At 46.2% G+C, this 20,354-nt stretch overlaps 1 protein-coding gene across 1 annotated transcript in view; it reads right to left on the bottom strand.

Annotated features, from left to right (window-relative positions):
- Nucleotides 1-20,354, bottom strand: part of JUP (junction plakoglobin) — a 189,532-nt gene that overhangs the window by 9,671 nt on the left and 159,507 nt on the right. Inside the window, exon 14 of the mRNA XM_086924160.1 lies at nt 8,742-8,888. Within this exon, the coding sequence (XP_086780286.1) occupies nt 8,758-8,888 (131 nt within the window). The 3' untranslated portion in view covers nt 8,742-8,757. The remainder of the gene's footprint in view (nt 1-8,741; nt 8,889-20,354) is intronic.

Below are 20,354 nucleotides of genomic sequence, written 5' to 3'. Positions count from 1 at the left end.
CGACACGTGTTTCATCGCTCACGCGAATCTTCAGGGCTCGGACGCTACTGAAAATACTGAGGAGGTCGCTCTGCAGGTGATACTTCTGACCCGGTGGGGCCCTTGACCAATATAAGAGATGTCAAAAATGTGAGGAAGGTCACCTCCGATTAGGTTGCATCGGAAAGGGATTACGTGCTGGGGACCGGGATGTCGTGAGCATTCAAAGTGAACCCACTGGCCAAAATCGTGAGTTTTGTTCGCTCAATCTCGTTCTTGTAAGTAATTGGCAGTCTCCAGTGGTAACACGTAAAACGAGACGAGATTTAGCCACGAAGTGCGCGGTAACATCAGACATCCCGGGTCAGTGTTCCTGGAACTCCAGGAACACTGACCCGGGATGTCTGATGTTACCGTGCACTTCTACCACTGGAGACTGCCAATTACTTACAAGAACGAGATGGAGCGAACAAAACTCACGATTTTGGCCAGTGGGTTCACTTTGAATGCTCACGACATCCCGGTCCCCAGCACGTAATCCCTTTCCGATGCAACCTAATCGGAGGTGACCTTCCTCACATTTTCGAAATCTCTTATATTGGTCAAGGGCCCCACCGGGTCAGAAGTATCCCCGGCAGAGCGACTTCCTCAGTATTTTCAGTAGCGTCCGAGCCGTGAAGATTCGCGTGAGCGATGAAACACGTGTCGGCTGGCTGCTGTATCATTATGATGGAAATAAAGAACTGAAGATTTCAGCATACACAAGACTTCTTCGTCTTTCTGCCACCTTACCTTGTGTTACTCTGCTTTAATCCTACAATATGATTTTTACTTGTACTCCATATGTGTGTGCATAGGGTTGCTGTTCTTTGAATGGGTTCGTAAGCCCTCAGGAGGATGCTTCCTAGCTATGGCGTAGCAGATTTTAATGCAGATAACCCAGCGTGAAATTGTTAGTTTTTGCACTACGTGACCTTATTCTTCCACCCGGAACTCTTGTGCAGTCAAGAAAATGACAGCGCTCATTTTGGGTCCAGACGCTCCTCTTCCTTAGAGGGAAGCGGAGGAGCAACAAAAATGGGTTATGTGACCGACTGACCCAGATGGAATGGGGTCACCACTTTAGGTAGGCGAAGCACCACCTTATCCAGGAATGTAATATGGTATGGAGGCTTGAATGACAAAGCCTGCAGGTCGCTCACCCTCCGGGCAGATGTAATCGCCATTAGAAAGGCTGTCTTGATGGGAACAGCTGGAGGGGACAAATGTGCTGTGGCTCAAAGGGAGCACACAGATATGCGAGAACCAGATTGAGATCCCACTGCGGGGATAAAGGGTGTAGGGGGAAACCAAGTTAAAAGCCCTTTCAACAACCTATTTATATATGGAACTTGACTAAGGAGGGTTGGTCTCTTAACCGTAATAAAGTGGACGGAGCAGAACAAGGGTAAGAATAAAAAGAAGACTTTTAGGTAGAGAAGCAGAAAGTGGGTCAATAGAATTTTTTGTACAATATTTTACTAATGTTTTGCCAATGGCAGGCGTATACCATCTTGGCTGCCAAGATAACATTACATACTTCGGGAGGAAGATCGAATTCTATAAATGTTTGCAGCTCAATCTCCATTCAATGAAGCGAAGAGTTGACAGGCTCAGGTGGAGGGCCCACCCCACCCTCATTTACTCTGTGACAGAAGATCCTCCCAAGGGGCAGCCTGATCGGATGATCAATGCTCATTTGAAGAAGCTCTGGCTACTAGACTCTCCTTGCCAAGTCCAGTTCTACGGATGACTTGGGTCCGGTTGGTCTTGAACTTCCAAGAAGTCTGGACAGAAGTGGCGCCACTCGCGATGAAAACTCCAGCACTCAATACTGCTGACATGGAGTGTTCTCTTTGGAGGTGAACAGATCTGACAAAGGCTCTCCCCACTGTTGAAGCAGACCTCGCACCACCTCCAACTAGAGACATCATTTGGGATCTACTTGGTATCAACAGCGGAGTTGGTTTACCCTGGTGTTCAAAGAACCTGCCAGTTGTTGAAACACCCGGGTCATGCCCTGCTGTTCCAGACATGTCCCGAGACACAGGGCCTCTTGACTAAGGGTCCAGGAACCCACCCTGCCCTGCTTGTTGCAGTACCACACTGCGAGAGTGTGCTCCATTAACACTTGCAACAACTTCCCTTGACAGAGGGAAGAAATGCTTTCAATGCAAGACAGATCGCCTGAAGCTCCAACAAGTTGATGTGGAACGCCAACTCAGCTAAAGACCAGTGTCGCCTGAGCTCCAACTCTCCCAGATGGCCGCCCCATCAAAGGAGTGATGCATCTGTTGGGGCAGGGGGAGGGATCCGACTGACTCAATTGTGGTGCATAACTTTGCAGTAACCTCTGAGATCTGAATCCTGTCGAGAAGTTCCCCTGATGCTGCGCCCGTTGTAACTTCAGTTACTGTGCAGAGCCTGCATACGCCATCGGTCATGATTTACTAACAGGATGCAGGAGGCCATGAGTCCCAGTAGCATCAGAGTCACTCAACAAAATCCAGGCTAGAGGCTGAAACATCAGTATCATAACCCGAATACCCAGGACTTGCTGTTCCGGAGGACAAGTCTGAAACTGCACTGTGTCCAGAATAGCTCGGAAAAGGGAGCATCTAAGAAAGAGTAAGGTGTGACTTTGGCTTGTTTATAGAGTACCCCAGTAAAGTAGGAGGTCTACTGCAGTCTGGAGGTGGGAGACAACAGCCTGGGACAAGGACGCCTTCAACAGACCAGTCGTTGAGGTATGGGAAAAGACAGATACCCCTAACCTGCACAGATAAGCCTAAACCACCTCCATCACCTTGGTGAACATGAGGGGCGCTGGTAAGGCCAAAGGGTAACAGTGAACAAAAAGTGCTCGTGGCCTACCATGAACGGCAGATAACGCCTCTGGGCCGGCAGAATGGGATGTGAAAATACGCATTTTCAAGTCCAACTCTACCAGCCAGTCACCTTGGTCTAGGACAGAAAAGACTCAAGCCAACGTGAGCATCCTGAATTTCTCCTTCGAGAAAGAGATCGACAGTCTAGTGGTCCAGAATAGGATGTATACCTTTGTTCTTTTTTTGTTATCAGAAAGTAGCAGGAGTAACAACTATACTTCTGAAATAGGAACATTCTATACAGCTCCCTTGAACAGGAGGGCTGCAACTTCCTCTCGGAGTAATAGATGATCCTCCATCAGCTGTTCTTGAGTTGGCGGTAAAAGGGGAGGAAAAGACAGGAAAAAGAATAGCCATCCCGAATGAACTGCAAGACACACTGTTTAGGGACTGCCAGCAGAGGAGATGTTGAATTCTCCCTCCAACTGGACTGGCATGGTCTTGCAAACCTAGGAATGCTAGCAGGATGGAGCTGTCTGGGGTGGGTGGCAGAAGACTTCTAGCTACCATTCCCATGAGGTCAGAATGTACCGCATCCTTGCACAGCTTGGGGAGTCTTTACAGGGCAGTGGCTAGGGTTTGGCCGACGGGGCTGCAAACTCCTCCCATTATCACAAAAAGGAGATCGGGCATGAGGTGTTACTGAGAGGCCCATGGATCTGGCCGTTGCACGAGATTTATTAAAACGCTCCAATGCAGAGTCTGCCTTCTCTCCGAATAGACTAATCCCATCAATGGGCAAAGTTGTGGGGTTTCAAAATGAGGCTAACGCCGGGAGCATGGACTTCAGGGATGGCGCAGGTCGCATTGGCACGACCGGCGCAGACAAGGAACGGATTCAAGAGAACCCACCGGCGCAGAGGCTGGGGCAGTCAGCATGGGGGGTCTCCTCCGACCCTGCTGGACACAGAGGTGCACTGAAGGGGTAGGCCCACTCAAATACCCGGTGAATGGCCTTGTAAAACTCTTTAATCTGAGCGGGCGTCTGTCTGGCTCCCAGAAATGGGGGCAGTGCAGAGTTGGACCCGGCAACGATTCAGCGAAAACGTGCCTAGTGCATCGATGCTCCTCACCAGTCTCCTCAACGGACTCCTCAATGGACTGCAGACAAGGTGAAGTCAAAGTGCACTTTGATTTTTTTCTTAAGCCTCTTCCCAGAGCATCCTGAGGAGCTGGATTGTGGAGAAGAGGGTCCTGGAGCGGTCCTGTGACTCTCTTCTTCGATCGGGACCTCCAAGGAGTCTCGACCGTGTAGCCTGGTGGGCAGCAAGGAGTTTCATGGATGACTCCCCCAAGGCCTTCGCCGACATGGCCCAGCAGTCCAAGCAAGACTTGAAGAGTCGTGGTCTCGCTGAGATATCACAAGCAAACAAGATGGGTGTCGGATACTGGCATGGCACGCTGGCCTGCTTCATACAGCTTGAACTACCCGTATCAGTCATTCCTTGACGGACAAAGGGGAAAAAAAACGACAGATGTCTCTGGATCAACTGACGCAGTGCACATGGATGGCGCCAATATAGGAGACTGCGGCGTTACAACCAACGTCAAACATAGATGGATCGAGCCACCCGACAGAGGTACTGCTCACACACAAGTTTCTGGATCCAGTCTGCTCCCTGGGAAATTCAAAGGTAAGGAATCTGTAGCTAGAAGCCTCTATCACATACATGTTTACTTGTGAGGCAACTCTGGTTTACCAACTTTTCCCCCCATTATTGAGGTCATGAGACCAAGGGCTAGCATGCAAAGACTGCATTTTATACACCTACAATGAATGCTGGGCAAAACAGATACAATGCATGAGCAGCCATAAATGCGCCACTAAGCTATAATAAAGTTTGCACCCACTCTGCTTCCTTTAATGAGCCTTTTAAAATGGATAAACTAGGATAACAAAGTCAGCTTTGAGGTTATATAATTTCACTTCTAAGCACCTTGGTGTTCTGGTTCAACTCCGGGATTGATTTCCAAGAACGAGAGTGTGAATGGAAAAAGACAACTGCCCTGGAAAGCTAAACTCAAGGAACACATACCTGGCAACCCACTGGACAAGTTATCAATTGATTGTAGAAGATCCACTTGGGGATGGCCTCTAGAATGTGTTATGGAATTCCATTTACTCTAATATCCCAATAACATCCTGTTGGATACCTTTTAACGTACCCCTCCTTAGAGCTCACAGATTGGGTGCTGGCACTTATGGATTTGAAACAAACCATGTAACAATTTTTAAGGCACAAATGTAGCCACCCAGTACGAGCTCCTTTGGGTTTATCAGAATACACCCCACCATCCATACTTCATAGGTGGGTAAATCTAGAAAAATAACTAGAAACGTTAGTGTTAAAGCAGGCCATGCTTAAAAGTTACATAGGAAAGTAAATGAAAGTGAATTTTCCATTTTGATATTAAATCCAAAGACGCCTTAAAAAAAGAAACCAATCTAAAAATTAAAATAAAATACAGAATGTTCAGAAGAAAATAGTTACTCTGGCAATGATGGCAAAAATTCAAGAAATATTAATTTAATAAATGCTGAATTATCAGTTTAAATCAGCGTCTGAAAAAGTGAACAATCAATATAGAAGCCTCATTAGAAAGGAGAATTTTATACTGAAGAACTAATCTAGACAATGTGGCAGCATGGGAGACAAGATCGTCACATAACTTTATTACCACTTAAAAACTGGTATCCTCATGTATACAAATGAGTCCTGATTCGCGTCTATCACAGTCTATAGCTGCTGAAAGGAGAATTTTAGACTGAACATTTAAACTACACAGTGTGGAGGCAAGGGAGACGACAAGACCTTCACATAGCTGTAATGAAGGTCTTGTCTCCCTTGCCTCCAAACGTACACTTACGCAGAGGTGGAATAGTGGAGGTGCAAATAAATAGCACAGATGTGGATCTGGGGCTGGCTCTGCCAAAGGAATACACCTCACCGAAGGGCATCTGGTGTTACTCAATTTCATCTGCAGACTAGTACACACCTTAGTAATTTGGTTCAGAGTACTTTGTAATATCGCAGCACAGGTCAAAAAGTATTAAAACATTAGATTGTTGAGCGCTATTGGAACATTAGAATGTTGTTGCGCTCCATTAAAAACAATTTAGTATCTTGTGGTCAATAATGGCTGGAGACCTGCTGCTTCAACGTTTCAATATCTGTCTTGGTTTATCCCTTTTTAACCATAATTAAGAAGGGAGTGTAATGCTCTAACAAAATCATAGCACTTCTGCCTCAGGCTACACAGATTGTTAAAAACCAGCACTACTATTAAAGGGCTGGGCTGCGGGTTTAGGGCCTTTAACTGACCGGCAGAGGCAGAGGAATATTAAATCCCTGGTATGTTGGGCACTCCATTGAAGTCAGAGTGGCACAAAGAGCCAATACTAGTAGGTATAAACCTTCAGCTTTCCAATGTTTGACCTATTGCTTCTCCCTCCCAAATAAGGCCATTATGGCCTCTGCTTGGAACATTCCAAGAGCTTTATAGGGCTAATGTAATGGTTGTTAAATACTCTCTCCCATGCTACATATCCTTCACTGTGGATTGGGCCTATACCTCAAGTAGAAGCCCTTTAATGGCCAGTATAGTCTATGGCAGTGAACAATGTTATGCTGCAACAGTGGAATGTTGTGTGCTCCAGGAAAACAATACAGTGGCACACAAAACTAATACAGGCCAGCAGTGCAACATTCCAAGATCTTTCATCATGTTCCTTTGTGCATGGAATGTGGGTACATCGCTCTCGCCCGAGCCTTGGGACTACAAGAGAAAAGGGCCTTTAATAAAGGTTATGACCCTCAGCAAGAATATTAACTTGGAGAATGGAAGGCTACCAAGAGGAATTAATTTAGAAAATAATATTGGCTGCAGAGTTTCAATCAATTTACTATGCATAATTTCCAGATCTCTTGCAGATGGAGCAGAGCAGTGTTGATGAGGGGCACCGGTGCAAAGGAACAAGCCTATTGCACAGAGGCAATAATGCACAAGAAAGAGTACCAATGGGCTCCCTTTCAGAAGGGGCTGATCCTGAACCGGTGTCAAATAAAACGCAGAAAATGGGTGAACCTCCTTCTGACCCACATCAAGAAAGATGCGGTCTCTATTGTACACAAGGTTTCCAGCAAAAAACAAAACCTCAGATTGAAATGCCATTTATGCTGGCATGTTAACTGGTAAGATGAATTAGCCAGGAATGCCAAAAAACAGGTCAGTACAAAGTAGGTAACAGAGGTATATGGGTATATAATTACTCATACCTCTCCCCTGTTAAGGAACTGACCAGACGTGGAAGAGTTCAGCTTGCCTCCAATTTGTCGTTTTATTCTCTTGTATGTCTAGGTTGACAGAGCAGTTGTCAACTGACCTATTGTTATCAATTAGCATCTCAGCCTGAAGAGCTATTTCACACTCATTTCATCCTACTGTAACCGTGGTGATTTGTAGCCTTTTGAGGACCTTGAACCCTTCTCAAAGGGAAATTGAATGAACAGAATTTGAAAGCTAAGGTCAAACATGTGTATAAACTGCTGTTATGGCATCAACATTAAGTACAAACAGTTCAATAGGATCAAAACAGATCCCTTAAACAAATATATGATTATTTTAGAACATGTACCTATTATTATTTCTACTTCTATATGATATCTACTACTTGACTGCTTTATTCTTCGACAGCCCAATAGGGACGAAGCAAGAATCAACGAAGTGGGAACTGAGACGGTCAGCTTCCATTGACAGTCCTGAAGACTGACAACTGAGGCCAAGCAGGAAAAACCTTGTGTTACTTACCTTTGGTAATGACGTATCTGGTAGAGACGGTTCTAGCCACAGATTCCTTAACGTAGAATTATCCCCAGGCGCGAGACTGGATCCGGAAAATTTTCGTTGCCGCAGCCTCTCTGCGTGCCAGGGGCAGTACCACATGACTCGGCCCTGCGAACGTCGTCAGGGAGGAGTCAAGTGGTACCGCCCTCAGCGTGCCGAGATGTGGCAAAGAACATTTTCCGGATCCAGTCACGCGTCTGGGGATAATTCTACGTTAAGGAATCTGCGGCTAGTAGTCCATCAGATCAAAATTTTAAATAAATAACATGGATTAAGATAAGAGGGGTGTGAACCCTCCACATAAGTACAATACAAACATTTGTGCATTATCGACTTGAAGCAGGTTTGGTCCACAAGGTAGATCAGTACAAAGTGCTCTGGTTAATGCAATACACAAGATGGATGCATGGATAGTAGTGATTGCATACGCTTTTGATTTTAACAAGTTCAGTATGTAAATAGTCCGTCTAAATTTGAAACCATGTTTGAATTAGATCAATAAAGTTAGGAGCAGAAAGAGGTTCCTAACCCAATTCTATAGCACAGCTATCTTCTAGAACACAAAAAGTATTTTCAGCCTCATTCATCACAAATGGTCTTTACCAGGTAGGTGCAACTTCACTATGCCTACGTTTCTCAGTTTGAGTTCAACAAAATGGACTAGCTACCTTAAACTCCGATCCAGTGTCCTTTTATAGCTTCACCAGAGCATTCAGAATATGCAAATGGCACATTCAAGAGTGATTTAAGAAGGATTTGGCTTATTTTCTAGAGACTAACTTCTTTCTTATAAGGCTAGAATACATAACTGTCGACAAACAGTCTCAAGTCATAATGTCACATGAGGAGCAATCATGACATGGGTTGGCCCACAATTATCACCAAATTTGACAGCACGAGTAGGTTGCTTACAGTCATAGGCCTTTGCTCACTTTAAAACATTGAGCTATCTAGCAAAAGCATACAACACCTTCAACCAGCCAACCTTACCTTGTGCAAAGCAGATTTATGCCATCATGTCGTGAAAGCGGCCACGGTCACTATAGTTATCGGGTAAGTAGTCCATCTCCATGTCTGCACCAATATCTATATTCTCTAGACCGTCTCCATTGTATACAGGGCGGTAATTTTCCATTTCTGAAGAGGAAAACAAAGTAGCTGTACAATCACGTGTGAACTCTTAAAATACCAAGTTCTTGAAGTTATCAGAAAGAACGTGCAATTGACGACTTACTTACTTTTAGGGACAATATTTCTGATGGCTGATCTTCCTACAGATTCCTCACATTCTGAATGATCTTTTAAGTCTTGAGTGATCTAAAAAACATTTTTCCAGCAATATTCCTCCCACAGCTTCCAGGTGACTTCATACAGCCTCAGCATGATTACACAGCTGAATGTGAAGACATAGAAGTCTGTTAAGTGCCAACAGACATGCTGGCATAAGTTCCTGAAACTCTTCCTTCGTCCCCCACATGTGTGCAGATAGGAACCAAGAGAATTCAACAGCAACAAATGCAGCGCATAGGTTTGTAAGCTTTGGGATCATATTAACCCGGCACTGAGGGTGGTGAGGAATCCGCAGTAAGATTATGCATCAGCCAAAAATTATGTCATTAAAAGGTAAGTAACTTTCTCCTAATGGATACAGGTTTCTGCAGATTACTCACCTCAAGAATAAGTCCCAACGCAATAACTCTTGTAGGTGGGACTGAGTAACGCCTATTAACGAACAAGTTACTTGCCTTCGGTAACGATATATCTGTAAGAAACATTAGTTAGTGTTAGATTCCTTACCTTAGAATATCCCCAGGCGTCAGTCTGGATCCGGAAACTTTTGCGTAGCAGTACCCCTGCGCGTCGGTAGGCGTCGTCTGCAGGCGTCCCCTGCGGCTCCGCGTCAGTCGTCGGCGTCGTGCGCCGTGATGACGTCGCTGGAGTATATAGACGCCGCCTCCGCGCGCTGACGTCAGTTCTTTGTACACAGCTTTTCCGCGCCAGAAAACGCAGAGCCATGAGAGAACCAACACTGGGGCCATTTGAAACTAGGGCCCTGAAAGGGATGTCCTTAACCCTAGGTATCAGTTCGCAGAACGGAGAGGATGGGTGGGTTCGGTAAGGAATCTAACACTAACTAATGTTTCTTACAGATATATCGTTACCGAAGGTAAGTAACTTGTTCATCTGAAAGAAACATGTTCGTGTTAGATTCCTTACCTTAGAATAGATACCCCAGCAATACCAACCCCGGTGGTGGGTCTGCGAACCAATACATTCCTACACCAGAAAGTCCTGGAGGACAGAACGGCCAAAGAAGCCATTCCTCCGGACTTGACTGTCCAGGCAGTAGTGCCTCGCAAAGGTGTGCAGCGAGGCCCACGTAGCCGCCTGGCAAATGTCCTGCAAAGGGACTCCCTGGCCCAGGGCAGTAGTAGCCGCCGTGGCCCGAGTGGAATGGGCCCTCAGCCCAACCGGAGGCTCCTTCCGAGCCAAAGAGTAGCATGCTTTGATGCACAGAGAACCGAGAGATGGTTCGTTTACACACCGCCCGTCCCTTCTTCGCACCCACGTAGCCAACAAACAGTTGGTCATCCACCCGGAACTGGCGTGTGCGATCCATATAAAATGAAAGCGCACGTTTTGGGTCCAGACGATGGAGCCACTCTTCATCCTTTGAGGGATGCGGAGGCGGGAAGAAGGAGGGGAGGGTGATGGACTGCCCGATGTGAAAAGCAGAAACTACTTTGGGCAGGAAAGAAGGTCTAGTCCTGAGAACCACCTTGTCAGGATGAATGGACAGGAAAGGAGGTTGGACAGAAAGAGCCTGGAGCTCACTCACTCTCCTGGCAGAGGTGATGGCAACCAGGAAAGCAGTCTTTAAAGTCAGGAGACGGAGAGGACAAGAATGAAGGGGCTCAAATGGAGCACACATCAAAAAGGTCAGAACCAGGTTCAAGTCCCACTGAGGCATCACAAACGGAACAGGTGGATACATGTGTGTGATGCCCTTCAAGAATCTCGTTACAATTGGGGACTTGAACAAAGAAGGCTGATCAGGAAGCCGTAGAAAGGCTGAAAGGGCCGAAAGGTAGCCCTTGATAGTGCCCAGAGCAGAGCCCTGCTGGGCAAGAGAGAGAAGAAACAGAAGAACCTCGGAAAGAGGGGCAGAAAGAGGATCCACAGCCTTTGCTGTGCACCATGCCACAAATCTGTTCCACCGACAGGCGTATACCGACTTCGTGGAGGGACGCCTGGCTGCCAGAATTACATCACAGACTTCAGGAGGCAAGTCAAATGGCCTCAACTGCCGCCGCTCAATCTCCAAGCATGGAGGTGGAGACTGGACAGGTTCGGGTGGAGGACCGTCCCCTGCTGCTGCGACAGAAGGTCCTCCTGAAGGGGCAGGCGGATCGGGGGACCGACTGACATGCTGAGTAGCTCGGGATACCAGTACCTTCGAGCCCAGTCCGGAGCCACAAGGATAACTTGGGCCCGGTCGCGCCTGATCTTCTTCAGCACTCTGGGCAGAAGTGGTATAGGTGGAAAGGCGTATAACAGACCGCAACTCCACTCGCGCCGAAAGGCGTCGCCGTGCGAGTGCCGTCTTGGAAACTCCAACGCGCAGAACTGAAGACATTGCGCGTTCTCTTCTGTGGCGAATAGATCTAACCAAGGCTCTCCCCATTGCAGAAAGAGGCCTTGCACCACGTCCGAGTTCAGACGCCATTCGTGATCCATCGAGCACCGACGGCTGAGTTCGTCCGCCCTGGCGTTCAGAGAACCCGCCAGGTGTTGAACCGTCAAAGTCACGCCCTGACGGTCCAGCCACTGCCAGAGGCGCAGAGCCTCCTGGCAAAGGGTCCACGGCCCCACTCCGCCCTGTTTGTTGCAGTACCACATGGCAGTGGTGTTGTCGGTGAACACCTGCACTACACTCCCGTTGACAAAGGGGAGGAATGCCTTCAGTGCTAGACGAATCGCCCGTAGCTCCAACAGGTTGATATGGAGCCGGGACTCCGCCGGAGACCAGATGCCTCTGATCTCTGCCTCTCCCAAGTGGCCACCCCAGCCCTGGAGGGACGCGTCCGTCACAACAACGTGCTCCGGTTGGGGAAGGGAGAGGGATCTGCCTCTGACCCAATCGCGGTCCGTAAGCCACCACTGCAGTTGTCTCGCAGTGCCCTCCGAGATCAAGACGTGGTCGGACAAGTTGCCCTGATGCTGGGCCCACTGAAACTTCAGGTCCCACTGCAGAGGCCGCATCCGCCACCAGGCGTGATGCACCAGAAGGATGCAGGAAGCTATCAGCCCCAGCAGCCGCAGCGTCAACCTGACCGAAACCCGGGATAGCGGCTGAAAGATGGGAATCAAAGCCTGTATATCCCGGACCCGCCGTTCCGGTGGATAAACCCGAAACTGCGCCGAGTCTAGAACCGCTCCGATGAAAAGGAGCTTTTGAGAGGGACACAGGTGTGATTTCGGCACATTGATGGAGAACCCCAGGTCGTGCAAGAGGTCTGCCGTCATCTGAAGGTGGTGGACGACTGTCTGGGGCGAGCCCGCCTTCAACAACCAGTCGTCTAGGTAGGGGAAGACTGAAACCCCTAACCTGCGCAGATGGGCTGCGACCACCGCCATCACCTTTGTGAACACCCGTGGGGCGCTGGTAGGGCCGAAGGGGAGCACGATAAACTGAAAGTGCTCCTGGCCTACCGTGAACCGCAGGTAACGCCGGTGGGCCGGCAGGACGGGGATGTGAAAATACGCATCCTGCAAGTCCAACGCTACCATCCAGTCTTGCGGGTCTAGAGCAGCCAAGACCTGAGCCAATGTCAACATCTTGAACTTCTCCTTCCGGAGGAAGCCGTTGACGTTCCGTAGATCCAAGATAGGACGTAGGCCCCCCTTGTCCTTCTTGGGTACCAGAAAGTAGTGGGAATAGCAACCACGCCCTACTTCTGGCCCAGGAACGCGCTCGATGGCCCCCTTAGCCAAGAGGGCCGTAACTTCCTCCTGCAGAAGTGTCAAGTGGTCCCCCGACACACGGTGGTTCTGCGGTGGCATGGCTGGAGGAGTGGTCTCGAAGGGGAGGGAGTAGCCCCTTCGGACGAGTTGCAGCACCCACCTGTCCGACGTAATTGTGCGCCAGTGAGCGTGGTGATGGCGAACCCTGCCACCCACTGGCGTCACATGGGGCCGAAAGCACGGACTAGGAGGATTTTGAGGCAGATGCTGCGGGGGGAGGTGTGGCCTGACCCCGCCGTTGACCCCGACCGCCGCCACGGCGGTTTCCACGGCCTCCACCGCGTTGAAAGGATTGTTGCGGCGCGTGGCTGGCAGCACGTGTGGGGACGCCCCTTCCTTGGCCACGAAAGGAGCGAAACGAACCCGTTTGCTGGCGCTGGGTCGAAAGACCCAAGGACTTGGCCGTGACCCTGGAGTCCTTGAAGCGTTCCAGCGCGTGGTCCGCCTTGTCACCAAAGAGGCGACAGCCATCGAACGGCATGTCCATCAAGGCATTTTGGACATCTGCCGAAAAGTTGGCGGATCTCAGCCAGGCGTGGCGACGAATCGCCACCGTCGTTGACATAGCTCTGCCCAGCGAGTCGGTCGTATCAAGACCACACCGTATGGAATATTTAGCTGCGTCTCGGCCCTCAGCCACAGCCTTGCCGAGCTTCGCCCGCACCTCCATGGGGCATTCTGGCAGCAGTTCCGCGACCGTGTCCCACACAGAGTGGGTGTAGCGGCCCAAGAGGCATGCGGTGTTGCAAGACCGCAGTCCCAGACTCAGACTCAGGGACGAGAAGACCTTCTTACCATACTGGTCATACCTCTTAGATTCCCGGTCGGGCGGGGCCGACGGGAATGCGGTCTGGGAGGTCGAGGCCTGGATCACCAGACTCTCAGGGGTGGGATGGGTGGACAGGAACTTGGGGTCGTCCGGACAAGGACGGTGGCGCCTGGCCACGTTCCGATCAACAGGCGAACCTGAAGCGGGCCTGGACCACGTGCCCAACAGAACGTCTGACAAGGCTTCGTTAAACGGCAGCAGTGGCTCCTGTGGGCATGACTGCGGTTTGAAGACCTCAGTGAGGATGTTAGGCCTCACGGCCGCGACGGGGAGCTCAAGGTGTAAAGCCTTGGCAGCCCTCATCAGCGAAAAATCTGAGAAAAAATGGCTATTCTGTTCTGGAATCGAAGACGAAAGCGAGAGGACGGGAGTCGAGTGCCAAACCGGGAAATACGAAGCGCAAGGAAACTTCGACTATATAGTCAGAAAAACAAGGCACATTGTTTCTTTTGAGGGACTGAATGCGAGGCTATAGCTCGCTTTTGCACCCGATCAAGCGCTACCCATTATGGTATCCCCGACCCCAAGACGTTCTCTACCGGATGTTTAGTATCAAAATAGAGAGGAACCACACCAATTGTGAAAAGCCACTGATTGAAGGGCGATTCGAAGACTTAAACATACAATGCTACTCTGTAGCCAACAGTAAGGAGATTAAAAATTCCTAATTCCTGTTGGGCCACCGAGAAACAACAAAAACCAGAATACAAGACAACAGATTTTAATGAAAGTGCATGGTGTAAGAATGCGACACCAGAGAATAAAATCCAAATTCTTGTCCAGAGAACCCAACATGGAATAAGGATCCGTTGGTAGAGGCAACCATCCAGGAGAGACAATAAAATCTAATAGTCTTGAAAAAGATGGTACTTGAATAAACATAAACCATCGAAACGCGTCGACGCCTAACACTGCACAATCCAATTGCCCAACTTATTCAGAGAACACGGAAAAAAAACCAAGTCTTGGATTTAGTCTAAAAGAGGGTTATGATGTGCATTCTCCGAATGACAAATTGTTGATGTCTTAGTGTGTGTGTCTCTCTTTTCCCATTTTTTCTCTGATACATAGAAAGTTGATTTAATTGCCATTTCTCAGCACAGATATTTGTTGATATGTATAAATTGTGAATGAATTGATGTTCCTTTCTTTTAATTAATGCAAAGGGTCGTTTTTTATTTAATGACAATGAATTTTAATATGTTTTTATTGTATGTTTGAATACATTTCTACATTTTATATACAACAGTTTTTATTGTTTATGCTTTTGCTTTGTGAAGCTTTGTGTCCAAGATCAAATTTTTGGGCATCCCTATACAGTTACTTATCCAAGGGAAGCTGTTCATTTTACTCTGATAGAACAGAGCCTCAGGTAGATGAACACATTCTCAATGGTGTGGTTTGGTCACCACCTTGCTCTCCCAGGTTCCTGCAAAGCCCACAAAGAGTTGCTGATGCATTCCATTCTATTCTCTTGGATGCAGTCAATTTAATAGGACACCACTTGTAGGATCCGGTCTTGGCAGTCGCTCCTCATTTTAATTGGATGGGAGCAGTGAAGGAAAATAAAAGGTGAATCTATACTGGCAGATATAGAGACATTGCTTTCAGTAAGAAGGATGAGCCAGTGCGAAGGACCAATTTAATGAGTAAAAAAAACTTTTAAAAAACTGTGAAAGATGAACAGAGGGCCTAAAGTTATCTTACCCTAGGAGCTTAGGTTCTTGCCACCTATAATACTGTTGAGTGGGAACTCACACTAAGTGTGCATCAGCTCGAATAATGAGGCTATTAAGAACGTCAACACATTTTAAATCCTATTGAGAAAAAAGCAAATCTTTCAGAAAACGTGCCACTAATGGCAATATAAACATGTATGGCTGATCAGAACGTCATGAAGGCAGACCGGGCATCCAAAAAGCCCTTAATGGCAATCGCTGCCCGGCCCTGCTGCGTAAGGTACAACACAAATTGCATGATTATGGATAGGATCGATTTAAAGGGATTTAGACCTTACAATGCGCACCACTAAATGAGTTTTCCCCAGGGGAGGGGGGAGGGGTTCATCCATCACTGCAGGTCTAGATTAACAGATTGAGAGATCGGTACCCAAGCCATTAAGCTCCTGGATACTGGAGCCACTGTAACCTTCGCCACCACTGTAGGACCCTCATCCACCGTTTGGCAGATCACAGAAACAAGATACAAAAGTTTGAGAGCAAGCAGATGTAAGACCTGTAGAAACAGAATTCGAGTGAGCCAGGAACTATAGTCATCTCCTGAATATCCACTGTATTATGGACGCGGAAAGGACTTAATGTGGGTTTCATCCACTCATCCTCCTCGGAAGGTCACATTCTGTGCTGGATAGAGGCGAGACCTGTATATGCTGGATAGAGTCAAGACCTGTATACCAACGGGAAAGGTTGAAAGAGAAGGATTCCCTTTGGATAGGATACAAATTAGACTTATTCGCACCTCTCACCATTCATCCATACCAGCACTGAAAGCACGCGAGAGAAGCACTTCTAAATGAACTAATAAGTTTAGTAAAAATATTCCTCTAATTTATTAAGTCCATAAATTTCACAAATGCATATTAAACATAGCTCAAACAACATCACTTCATCACATTAAAAACAGTTAAACAAAAACAATTCTAAAAGGAGAAACTATAAAGACAATACACTATGCCATTCCTGTGTTAATTAGGCTAAAGTTAGACAGCATGGAGCACAGAATTAATTTCCTGTCTATTACTTGATACCGACTCCTGCTCAATTTAACACCACTTACTAATGTGTCTACGCATTTCAATGGCACATTCGTATTTAAGCGAAAAGTACAGTGCCAACCCAATGGCACTGCCCACGGGCACTCCTTGTGAGACGTAGTCTCTGTGATTGGTTACAATGTAGTCCGTTTCTATGAATAAAGTAATTTCCAACCACTCATTGTTAATCAAAGCAGTAGGTTCTTTATTCCAAATTTCTTTGGAGTCTTTTCTTTGTTAACATTCAGTTCTGTCACACAGCAATTTGTTTTTCAATAACATAAAACAATCGCTCCATCACTTGATTCCAACTCAAATTGCGATGTATGTATTTCGGGACCCATGCCCTTCATCAGGCGATTACTGTACAATCTGAAATTAAAGGGATATTGATTTTATTGTATTATACAGGAGTGGTAACTCTTCCTACAAAGAGCCCAAATGTGACGTGAGCATGCTAGGAAATAGGCTGGAAATGCATGGTGAGTGAGGGAAGAATATAAAGTAACAAATTCTCTCTGGATCGACTGTAGTTTGTGCTTAAATGATTGAGTGAATCAGTACACAGTAAAATTCACGAAACTTCACAACTTGGGTAAGCTAGAGACAAAGTGCGTTCTAGTGCATAACAAAAAACTAAAAACAATGTGTCGCCATAACCTGTTTCGTTAGTGTCAGAAAGCGAAAAAAACCTTACAAGTGCCCAAGTGAATGGTGTGTGTGTAGCGGTCGAAAGATGTTGATTCAACCGACATAGGTTTAACAAAGTGGGGTCTTTAAACGGCACGTGTCATTCGAAACATGCTGACAAAATGAATACCACTGATCTTACCGCATAAAGTCGGCGTGTCTCAAATTCAAGTCTGCTAAACTTAGTCAGTGTAATCGTGTGTATGAACACTGCGGTAGACCCCGAAGACAGACTAATTTAGGTCGGCCATCTTTGAACAGTGACAGTTATCAACCATATGGATAGGGCTGTGTAAACACTCAAAAGAATGACACGACCGTGTGTGTAAACACTGCAATGGGACTAAAGAGTACGCTGGTATGTTGCGGCAATCTTATAACGGTAGCGTAGCTCATCTAGTGTATCACAAAAGTAGTACTGGTGTTTTAAGACTCGAAGACTGACCACTACGTGAGGCGGCTATCCTACGCGAGTATCTTGTAAGCAACCCTAATCTGACCCACAGTGTAAATGCGAGAATGATTGTAAACTGCTCCAAAATTGGAAACTTACAAATTTCAGTACATATCTCATATATGGAGTACCAGTTACTTTAGGACGGTGTCTACTCAAAAGGAACACAATGAGCAAAAATGTACCTATGTGCAGGTGTAGAGAACCAATTAGTAAAGTCTATGAAATATACACGAAATGTGGAGAATTGAATACATACGTTTCAACCCCTGAGATGTAAGCACAAAAAACAATTGTTACGATATAATAACAAAAAATAATTACTTAAGAAACTCAACCATTCATCATGTACTGTTAGTGAGTGTCCAACAATAAGTCATATTTACAGAAAACCGCTATACTCCATACGGTCGTTCAGACCTTTGGGCTGGCATGTATCCAGTATTTTTATCCAAACGAGTTCACATTGTAGTAGTCTCTTCCTATTGTCTACGCCCTGTCTGAGCGGAACAACCTCCAATACCAAAAATCGTATTTGGCTGATGTTATGATTGTTATTAACAAAGTGTGCAGCGAATGGTGCCTACATGACTTTGTTCCTGATGGTGCTCTTATGTTCAGTAAGACAAACCTTTATTTTTCTTTGTTTTCCCTACGTAGGGCAATCCGCAGGGACATTTCAGAAGGTATACCAGATTTTTCAAGTCACACGTGGCGTTAGTGAACAGTTTAATTACTTTGCCAGAGGATGGATGGTTCAATGTGTTACCCTGGATGACGTTATGACAATGACTGCAGTTATGACAAGGTTTTGTGCCGGTAAAACGTATCCCAATTGTTTTAGGTGTAGTTTCCAATAGATATTGAATGTTCTTTGATCTTTGAAAAGCGAAAAGTGGAGTATGATTGAAGATCCCGTTGAAATCAGGTTCAGTTTGTATCATTTGCCAGTTCTTCATAATTGTTCTTTTGATTTGCATACTCCTAGTCGAGAATTTTGAAACAGACTGGTCTGTCAGTAGTTTTCTGACTCATGTGGGTAGACAGTAAATCCTGGCGTCTAGGGTTACCCACTCGTTGTACGACCGTATTGAGCACAGCGGTTTTCTATAAATATGACACTTCTTGTTGGACACTCACTAACAGTACATGATGAATGGTTGAGTTTCTTTAGTAATTATTTTTTGTTATTATACCGTAACAATTGTTTTTTGTGCTTACATCTCAGGGGTTGAAACGTATATATTCAATTCTCCACATTTCGTGTATATTTCATAGACTATTAATTGGTTTACTACACCTGTACATAGGTACATTTTTGCTCACGGTGTTCCTATTGAGTAGACACCGTCCTAAAGTACTTGGTACTCCATATATTCGAGATATGGACTGACATTTGTAAGTTTCCAATCGTGGAGCAGTTTACAATCCTTCTCGCATTTACACCGTGGGTCAGATTAGGGTTGCTTACAAGATACTCGCGTAGGATGGCCGCCACACGTAGTGGTCCTTCTTAGAGTTTTAAAACACCAGTACTACTTTTGTGATACACTTGACGAGCTACGCTACCGTTATAAGATGGCCACAACATTCCAGCGTATTCTTTAGTCCCATTACAGTGTTTACACACACGGTCGTGTCCTTCTTTTGAGCGTTTACACAGCCCTATCCATATGGTTGATGAGAACTGTCACTGTTCAAAGATGGCCGACATAAATTAGTCCGTCTTTGGGGTCTACCGCAGTGTTCATACACACGATTACACAGACGAAGTTTAGCAGACTTTAATTTGAGACACGCCGCCACGCCGACTTTATGCGGTAAGATCAGTAGTACTTCATTTTGTCAGCATGTTTCGAATGACACCGTGCCGTTTAAAGACCCCACTTTGTTAAACCTATGTCGGTTGAATCAACATCTTTCGACCGCTACACACACCATTCACTTGGGCACTTGTAAGGTTTTTTCGTTTTCCAACACTAACAAAACGGGTTATGGCGACACATTGTTTTTAGTGTTTTGTTGTTATGCACTAGAACGCACTTTGTCTCGAGCTTACCCAAGTTGTGAAGTTTCGTGAATTTTACTGTGTACTGATTCACTCGAAATCGGTTAAGCACAAACCACAGTCGATCCAGAGAATTGTTAGTTTATATTCTTCCCTCACTCACCATGTATTTCCAGCTTATTTCCTAGCATGCTCACGTCACATTTGGGCTCTTTGTAGGAAGAGTTACCACTCCTGTATAATACAATAAAATCAATATTCCTTTAATTTCAGATTGTACAATAATACACTGATGAAAGGCATGGGTCCCGAAATGCATAGGGATACATACATCGCAATTTGAGTTGGAATCAAATGATGGAGCGATTGTTTTATGTTCTTGAAAAACGAATTGCTATGTGACAGATCTGAATATTAACAAAGAAAAGACTCCAAAGAAATTTGGAATAAAGAAGCTACTGCTTTGAATAAACAATGAGTGGTTGGAAATTACTTTATTCATAGAAACGGACTACATTGTGCCCAATCACAGAGACTACGTCTCACAAGGAGTGCCCGTGGGCACAGTGCCATTGGGTTGGCGCTGTACTTTTCGCTTGTGTACAATTTACAATCCCCCAGGGTCAGAGGGGACTATACCCGGAGGCACCCAGAAATAACTATTCAGAGTTTATCAATCAAAAGTTTAATCAACACGACGGTGTGCCGCACATCAAATACAATTTCTAACATTCGTATTTAAGCCACCTTCTTCAGGGCAACTTTGTTCTCCTTATTGGATTACATTTAAAACAAGAAATTTGCTACATATCAAACTGGTGTCA

Source organism: Lissotriton vulgaris, chromosome 5 (assembly GCF_964263255.1).
Source record: "Lissotriton vulgaris chromosome 5, aLisVul1.2, whole genome shotgun sequence".
NCBI classification, from domain to species: domain Eukaryota; kingdom Metazoa; phylum Chordata; class Amphibia; order Caudata; family Salamandridae; genus Lissotriton; species Lissotriton vulgaris.
Note: the sequence above shows the minus strand (reverse complement) of the source record. Positions and strands in the feature narration are given on the sequence as shown.